The 9,725-nt window shown below is 27.9% G+C and overlaps 2 protein-coding genes across 2 annotated transcripts; one reads left to right on the top strand and one right to left on the bottom strand.

Annotated features, from left to right (window-relative positions):
• Positions 1–503: 503 nt before the first annotated feature.
• LOAG_09185 (hypothetical protein) lies at positions 504–659 on the bottom strand (the record flags this gene model as incomplete). The annotated part of the gene is made up of 1 exon (XM_003144713.1): positions 504–659. One exon carries the CDS (start codon positions 657–659, stop codon positions 504–506), a length of 156 nt encoding a protein of 51 aa, XP_003144761.1.
• Positions 660–3,508: 2,849 nt separating this feature from the next.
• On the top strand, positions 3,509–5,052 carry LOAG_09184 (hypothetical protein; the record flags this gene model as incomplete). The annotated part of the gene is made up of 6 exons (XM_003144712.1): positions 3,509–3,565; positions 3,696–3,988; positions 4,158–4,229; positions 4,381–4,567; positions 4,831–4,942; positions 5,036–5,052. The coding sequence occupies 6 exons, from the start codon at positions 3,509–3,511 to the stop codon at positions 5,050–5,052; spliced, it is 738 nt and encodes a 245-aa protein (XP_003144760.1).
• Between the last annotated feature and the right edge of the window lie 4,673 nt (positions 5,053–9,725).

Below are 9,725 nucleotides of genomic sequence, written 5' to 3'. Positions count from 1 at the left end.
CCAACTAATTTTTGTTTATTGTAGAATATTTGTTTACTATTATAAACTTATCAGTAGTAGTATTGATCAAAAAAAGTAGACATATATTGTATAAATAATTGACAATATGCAAAATTTACTTAGCAATTTCATCGTACAATTATTTCGTCTAATTCATATGCCACCAATTAAGTGCTATTTTTATTTTATTGTAAAATAATCTTTAATAAATCTTGTTTTCGTTTTTTAAATTTTGTTCATACTCATCGTTATGCTCATATTGTAATTGGGGAAGTATAGCATTAGATTGAGACTATAATATATTAGATATAAGAATATCATGTTTTACGGAAGAAACATTTCGGAATCCGGAAGGAAAGGATGAATAATTGAGGAATGGAAGGGATTAAAATGCACAACATTTTCCTGTTCCAAAGTTAATAGGAAAATAATTCAACGATTAGCTTAGAAAGAAGAAAACAAATTCTGAAAACAAAAAAAAAATCACTTACAAAATAATTAATTCACAGGAATGTTTTTTGAAAAATATGCATTTCCTGTCTCATTTCTTCTCCTCCTCCTCTTCTTCCTCCTCCTCTCTCCTCCTCCTCCTCCTCCTTCTCCTCCCCCTCCTCCTCCTCTTCCTCTTCCTCCTCATTCTTTCTCCTCCTCCTTTTCATCTGATATGAAGCAATAACTCACCATAATAAAAGCTTTTCATTCACTATTTTCAACAAAGCATTTTGTTTCCATCTTTGTTTCCTCCATCTTTGTTGTCAAATAAAAATCAAAATCTATCAGATTTCATCTATTCATTTTTTTTTTATACTTGCACTTGTCATCATCCTTCTCTTCATTCCTCTTTCTCTTTTCTCCCGTAAATCGCCTCGCATCTCGTACCTTCCCGTATCTCATTTATAATACCGTATAGTCAATTTGAATCCATTAAGCAGTTATTCTAAAAATTAAGCTTATTTTGGAGTACCTTCCAGAAGTACCTTCTGCCATCATTTCCTTTCCTCTTTTATTCTTTTTTTTGATTACCAAATTTTAATCGTTTTTTTTTTGATGAAAACTTTAATAAAATAAATAAACCTGAAGCGGTAAAGTAGCATTCAAAATTGCATTTATTTGTGACTCTTTTTGCAGGTGAAAAATGATAATGGAAGAATTAAAAAATATAAAAAATAAATAAAAGGGTTTAGCTTACCAATAAAATTGATTATCTTTTCGTTCTAGCAACTGAGGAAATAATTTATCCATCAAAAAGGCTATGCCATTTTTCTATTTAGCCAAAAGTGATAAAAAGAGCCTAGTTCCAAGAAGAAGAGGAAGGTGGAGCCAAGTTGCTATCCAATCATTATTATTTTTATCTCTTGTCCAACCTATAAAATTACATGTTTTTTTTTCTTCTTTCGGACGTATTTTTTCGACACTAAAAAATTGAACCTTTCCTTCTTCTTTTTTTTCAAATTTTCTTGTCGTTTATGGAATTAAATTATTTTAAATTTAATTCAAGCATACAAGAAAGATTACTTTTGGTTATTTTGAATTTTCAAAAACTTTTTTTTGTTCATTTAGACATACGATCGATAACAACTGATACATCTCGGGAAATGTATCACACATACCCATAACTTATATTCCACACACATACACACAAACACATATACACCCACATACACACATACCGATGAACAGGAACTTACCATATACCCTGCTTTTTTTTCCTTTTTACTGGCACTTCATTGAACAATACCGCCCCATTCCGTCGAGAATGCGATTCATTGGAACATATTTGCTGACAGAAACAATTTTTTTTTGGAAATGTTAAAATGAAAGAAATTAGAAAGTAAGAAAGGAATGGATTTTGAATTCAAATTATACTCAATCCTTATTGCTTTCAAATGTTATCAATGATTTTAATGCAAACAGATGTAGAAATGATATATTAGTAATATCAGAGATTTTCTCATCTGATATTAGTAATATCGTTTATTATATGCCTTACAAGTAGATACTTCACCTTTTAATTATTTAAAGAATGATTGGATAGTTATACCAATTGTAAGTGTTGAAAAATAAAAGTCTCATAGTATAAATTTCCAGAATAGTTTTATTTTAATATGCCTTCTTAGCATTTCAGTAACATAATGCACTCTTAAAATACTAAGCTTGATTCTGTTATCCATAAATGATCAAATAATTGCTATCTTACCTTTGGATAAAACAAATCGCTCTTCTCATTTCATCTCAACCATTATACTTCCATTCATTAGTAGCTTACTTTAGGCTATCCGATCGTTGATATGAATAACAAACTTTTATTTTTTTTTTGCTTATTTAAAATATTCCAAAAATTCATTCAACGTAATCGTTTTAATATCAATTAGCCAGAATGATAAGGTTTGGATAAGATTTCCTTTTTTTTTATTTAAAACCCAAATTCTCACTTCTCAATTCCTTTTTTTTCTCCCTATTTCTGCTCATTATTCATTTCTCTTTCTTATTTATCATTATTAATAATATTTCATGTGAAATTCATAACGAAAGTAAAATAAATTTTTGTCAATGATTAAAGATCTAACAAACTTTTCATGTCTTTCTTTCTTTCTTTCTTTTTTCTTTTTGTTATAAAAATTGTTGAATGATTTTCTCACCAATAGTCATCCTTTACGAAACATTATTACCTCTTTTAATTAATTCAACCATTCCATAGAAATCTCTTGCAAAATTTTGGTAACGAATTGGAGAAAAAAAAGCGTATCGATCAGAAAAATAGGATCAGGAAAGGTATTTCATCATTCATTCATGTAAATTCTCAGGAAAAAAGCAATTTGATGAAATTTATAATTTAGGTGAAAAATTGAAAATGAATTACATTTGTGAATTGTGAGTTGTAAGTTCTTAGTGAAGTGTATTGAATTTATCAATTATCCCTTAACTTTCATACGAATGGTAGCAATTTTATACAAATTCAAGCTAAAAAGGAAAGTTGGAAATTGTGAAATTGAAAGGGAATCGTTTCATTTCGCATTAGTTGACAATCTTTTCTTTCTGTTTATTATTATACATGCTTTTTAAGATGTATGCAAAAAGTTATTTTTGGTGTTTTTTTTAATGATTTTAAAATTTTAATCACTCGTTTGGAATTTTCGATTGAAATAAACCGAAAATCGTTTTAAGGATTCGAAAAACTTATTTGTCTAAAATCATTAGTACATATGTGTAGCTTCATCAAAGTTGCTTGTTTTTGATTATTAAACATTAATTCCTCATTTTGTATCTGAAATTCCAGTTTTCTTCATTTTTTTTTTATGTTTAAGAATTTCTCAAATAAGAATTTGACAGAATTCAACATAACCGATTTGATTATTTGACTTTTTTTTCCGGTTATTTGGAGATTTGTAATATTGATATGCATCTTCAATAGTTTTTACTTTAACTAATGCCAATATTATAATTTCAAATTTTTTTTACCGTAATCGTTTGTTTTTTTTCTTCAGGATATTTCGTTAAATATCATTCAATGAATTCATTTTTCCCGGATGTTACAAGTAGTTCGGTTGTTGCAACCAACACAATGGTAATTAATTTAAACATTTTGTCATCATCGCTATTCTTGTAATTTATCTGCGACAAACACTTTTTATTAAAATTATACTTTATCAAAAGTCTAAAGTTGAAATTATTCATAATTTGTTTCACATTTTCAGGGTTCATCATCATTATCATCATCATCATCATTATCATCATCATCATCATCATCATCATCATCATCATCATCAGTATTAGCAGCAATGCATAATCATCAACGTAAGTCAACATCACGGTCCAGTCCGGAAAATAAACAATCGGAAGAACGCTGTGGAACGAAACGGTTCCGCAATACTAATAATCAGGATAAAATTAATATCGGTACAACAAGTACCAAAAACAAAGGGAAAAATAATGCCTACAGTATAACTAAATTATTGGAAAAGAAAGAATCCAGTAGCAGTCGAGCCAGGTTTGAAATTATTTTGATAATTTAAATTGAATATATTTTTATTATTGTTACTAACATTTTGCTATTTTTGATAACAGATGTTGACAGTTTATTTTGGGGATGACATTTTTTTTTGAAAAATTTAAAAATTCAAATGACAAATAACTCATTAAGTCAATTTCATTTGCAGCAGCTCATCAGCAAGTGATGATGATAATGGTGGAACTGGTCGATGTCATTCAACAGATGATGATGGCAGTCGGTTTGTGAACCTAATTAAACCATTGCAAAATATACTTTGAACCTTATACTAAGTAAAAGTTAGAGTAATATTGTTCAGAAGAAATCTAAAGAAACATTTCTTCCTTTATAGTTTTATTTTCTCTTTTATAGTCATTACTGGCCTAATTTAGGTGTACCGATTTGGCAGAATATGGACGTGCTGTTACTTGGCCACATTTTTTCACAGCTGGACCATCAGCTTTTACAATCCCTCATGCTCCTAATTCATTAATGGATCCAAATTCATTTGCTAATGCTATTGCTGCTGCTGCTGTTACCGCTGATGGACAAGATTTATCTCAGGTCCAACATATTCAGGTTAATAATAACAACATTCTTTGTTAGCAAAATATAAATAACACTTTGATCTGTGATTGAAAAAAAGAAGCGATATATGATTTAAAAGCCTCAGTGCTATGCCTCATTGCAAGCGATAGTTTGTTATATGGTAATAATTAAACTTTTAAAATTATTAATTTGACAATTTATGACGGGATTCATCCTCCATTTTTCGTTTCATTCTCTCAGATATTTCATTCAATGAACTCAAATTTAATAAAATTGAGTTGCACTAATTTTAGAACGCTTATCTATCATACATTCTTGGTACATCGATGACAGCTGCTGCTTCAGGGACACCAGTGATACCGCATCATCATCCCTTGCATATTATGGTAACACCATCTGATACTGGTATGTTTATCATTTTCATTAGAATTTTTTGCGCATTTTCAACAAACCTTTAACAAAATTCCATTCTTAGTCCTTTTCTATAGATTTTCGCAGACTTTCATATATCTTAGCTTTTTTCTAAAAACGAAAAGTTTTTTTTGAATGAATTTTTTTTGTCTCCGAAGTCCTACCGTAACTTTTGTTTCGAGTTCACATCCTAGCAACTTGGAGAACTTATTGATTTGAGACTGCTATAAATTAAACTCTTCAAAAGTTTGATATTGTTCAACAAATCCAACAACCAATGATTTCTCATTTTTCGTTGAAATTTCAAGCAACTGCAAATTTAAATATTTAAGAGGAAGTTTCTTTTTGAACACCCAGAAATTTCAATTTAATTCATGAAAGATAAGAAAAGGAGACGAAATATGATAGAGGATCAACTGATGTAAAGAATTGTTGAAAGGAGGTGACAGCAGATGTTTCTAACTGGATGACTAAGACGACGAATGAGATACATATATATATATATATATATATATATATCAAATTATGAATATGTTAATTTGATCTATTCATATGTTTGTAGTTTCGATGAAAAGATGGATAAGCATCCCTAAAAATTCATTTTCTAAAATAAATGCGTTTCGAATTTCCCTCCTCCTTATAATTTGGTGATATGCTCGTTAATTATGGAAATTCATTCGTTAAACCTGTTTTTGAAATTGAATAATTTCCCAAATAAATAGAATAGAATGGAAAAAGAATTGTGAAATGTATTCCAAATACAAAAACGACACAAATAATCTTTGGCGCTAAATTCATATGTATGTGATAATTAAAAGTAGTTACAGTGCCTTGGTGGCAATTTAATTTAATTTAGTTGTAGGTCGAAAGGATTTAATCTTGACCAGTTTAAAAACCAAATTTTAACAAAAAATTCAATTTTAAACTACTCCATTGGTTTAACATACAAGCATCCAAATACATTCCAAAAAAAGAGACGATAAGTAAGGTTCCTTCAAAAAAATCGAATTTGTTGAAGTTCGAGAACTTTCAATATGCTTTGATCGAAATACCAAAGCAAATTATTTCTATCAAAAAAATTTGTTGAATTTTTATGCTGGAAGTTGACAAGGAACAATTTGTAGTTTACTTAACATTCACGTGTGCTTCATCCCCTTCTTATTTATCATCTTAGTAACGACAGGTAAAAGTGACAAGTTTTAAAATTTCATGCAATTCCTTAGTACTGGGTTCTTTTTTTAAAAAAAATTTAAACTTATTTATAAAATGAGAAATTCATACAAAATGTATGAAAAAAAAGGGTGGTGTGTTAAATGTAAATATTCCTGATGATTACTTACCTTCTCATTAATAACTTACTTTTACCTTTTGATGTACCGACACAACTTTCATTTCCTTCTTATTAATTCAATGGTTATCCAAGTGCAATTCTTTTTAATTTAATTGATTTAAACAAAATTTTGCATCTCTTATAAACTTATTAATTCAATAATTGTTCAAGTGCGCCTCTCTTTTTTCCATCTAAATTTTCACAAGGGAAAGAATTACAGAATGAAGTTTGCTAATTGAAAATACAGTACGCTTGGAAACTTTGATGAAATGCTGATGCGTGCATGTATGTATGTATGTGTGTTTGTCTCTATTCTTTTCACCTCCCTCTTTTCTCAGTAATTCCTTCTTTTTCTTCCTCTTCCTTTATATGAATGTGATATTTTCCCTCTGTTTAGATGAAATCTGTTAGTCTAACCCAATACAATTCTTTGATAGATTGTTTCCTTCTTTTCCTTTTTCTTTTCTTAATTTCTACATTTGAAGCAATTAGCTACACATTGATAGCTTACGAAATTATATGGATGGATGTAAAATTTGAGGATAGATAAGTGAGAAGATAGCAATGACGTAATGTTGCGTGATGTTGACACTATGGCATGCGTGACGTTGGCACCATGGCGTGAGTGACGTTAACACCATGGGGTGCGTGATGTTGACACCATGGCGTGCGTGATGTTGACGCTATGACATGCGTGACATCACGTACTTGTAATCTCATCCTCTTTCTTCTTCACTCCGCACACTAATCTCTCGTTACTTTCTTCCTCTTCGACATCTTGTGGGAAGAAAATGTTTTGATAATAAATAGCGGAATTTTTTTTTTTTAAATAATGAAGGAAGAGAAGAAATGGATGAAGAAAATAGTGGGCAGAGTGCGCGAGAATCATTCATATTCGTTTAATTTTCTCATCGACTTATATTCTTAATTACAGATAATACCGACTGATTGATTAATTTACAAATTCAGTAATGACGATTTGAGAGAGTGTCAAAAAAAAAAAAAAAAAACATTTAAGGAAATTAAAGAAAAAATAAAAGGAAAACGAGCTTATTACAAAAAGATTATATTTATCACTAATAAGCTTACCATCAGATGAAATGATAACTTATGGGTGCAATAAATTGTACACAAGAAATATTGCTTGATGGGTTTTACTCTTTCAGTTGTGATATGAAAAGGCATATGCATTAAGTCAACCTGTTTTAAAAATTCAATAAATTATAATTTGATATATGATTATTGGTTGGCCTAATTTTTCGTTCTAAATTCAATATTACATTTTTAGCTTTAAATGGATGAGAGAAAAAAAAAGAAAGCCATTTAAGAAATATTCCATTAAGAAATCATCTTCATTTGTTGAAAAATAAAGCTGTAAAAACTGGATGAGATTTTCATTTAAATTAAATTTAAAAGAAAAACATTATATTCTAAATTGCAAAATTCTACTTATGCTGTTTTCCTTTTTCCGATATGAGATTTCTTATATCATTACTGTAATTTCGTTTAACTTATCCATTTATTTGAAAATATATTTCTATTGAAATACTATTAACAAGTGAGCAAATAATATATTTTGAGGATAAAAAAAAAGAGAAAGAGAGAAAAAGGGAATCTTTGCTCATGAAGTTTAAAAATAATTAAAATTAACCATTTTGTGCATGTATATAATGGTGATTTACTGCCATCCTTCATAAGGTGCCAATTTTCGGAACTTTTCTCAGCAATTATGTATATATATATATATATATATTACATCCTTTTAAATTATACACTCATTAATATCCCACTAATTGATGCTTTCAAAAAACTAAAATAATTCTGGCAATTTAATATATGTGCATATCCTTCTTTTAAAATATGAGAAATTAGCTTTCATCATTTTTATTAGGGAAAATATTTAATAACCAATTTTTTTTTATTTAAAATTTTTGCATTTTGAAAATATCAGTTTGCAAATTGTGAGAAATTCTTTCAAAGAAAAGGGTTTTAATTTTTTTAAAAAGTAAAATTCATACTATTTACCATAAGTAATTGTTAATAAATTATAAGTAAATTCGAGTGGTTCAATTGAATAAATGATTGCTGGTGATTAGAATTGTTGGAAATCAAGACGAAATCTTATCACTTTCTTTATCTCTTTTTAACAATAACAATTGCTAAGATGACAGCAGCATGTATGATTTTTGATTTTTGAGCAAATCGGTAATTTATATCTAAGGTATATTTGATATGAAGTAGAATTAATGGGTACAAATAGTAATGGGGGGCAAAAGCAGCAGGAGACTTTCTCTTTGACAAACCGAAGACGACCTCAACATGTATACTTTTTTTTTCCGTTTTCTTTCATGCATAATCGAAATGATTTTTTACATAATTAGCCGCGGTGACATTGGCATTCATTCATACATTTTTTTTTTTCTCCTACAATTTTAGATTAAAACAGAGGGAAATATGTAAATGACCAAAGATTTTGATCATTAAAAATGATTAGCTATAATGAATAATTTGCAGCAAAGATATATTAGTATTTGATTTTTGATCTTTTAAAATAAACTAAAAAATAGAAAAACGATGGAAATTTTTTATGAAGATTTCGATGAAAAAAAAATAATTTATTATAAGCAAAATGTTAATATATATCAAAACATTCTGTTGAAATTCGCTTGAATAATTTTATTAGTATTTATTTAATTTATAGCTATGTTAGTTATAATAAAATGATTTATATCGAAATCTTTTCGGTTCTTTTTTTTTGAATGAAATTTATATGTATAGCACAGTGAGCAAATTATTTTACTAAGTCATTTCAATTAATCAGGAAAAAAAATTGGCTGTCAAGAACATGGATTAATTAACATGAAGCATAAATAACTAATCCATTCTCATTTTTTAATTTTTATCTCATTCTATTTACATATATATATATATACATATATATATATATATATATATTCAATTATTTCTACTGTCTAATATTATGTCATGTTCAATTTCTCTCCAGAAATTAAATCTTTTTTTTTTTGAAGGTCAAAACAAATCTAACATTTTTTCCTTTCTATATGCAAATAGATCATTTCCTCTTGATTTACTTCGCTTGTACTTTAAGATTAAATGATAGTTAATTTAACAAGAGAAGATGAATGAAATCAGTTTTAATTCATTAAATCTAATTTGGGTTTCTAATTTACTGAATTTAATTAGAGTTCCGAATTTCATTAATACGAATAAAATAAACAATTAGATCATCCTTTGACCAATAGATAAATCAATGAACATAACACATATCATATTATTTATATTAGAATAATTCAAGATAAGATCAGTCCAGTATTTTATCATCATCCGATCAATAACATATACATATATATATATATATATATATATATATATATATATATATATATATATATATATATATATATATATATATATATATATAATAAA

This window comes from Loa loa, assembly GCF_000183805.2.
Source record: "Loa loa unplaced genomic scaffold supercont3.141, whole genome shotgun sequence".
Lineage (NCBI taxonomy): Eukaryota > Metazoa > Nematoda > Chromadorea > Rhabditida > Onchocercidae > Loa > Loa loa.
Note: the sequence above shows the minus strand (reverse complement) of the source record. Positions and strands in the feature narration are given on the sequence as shown.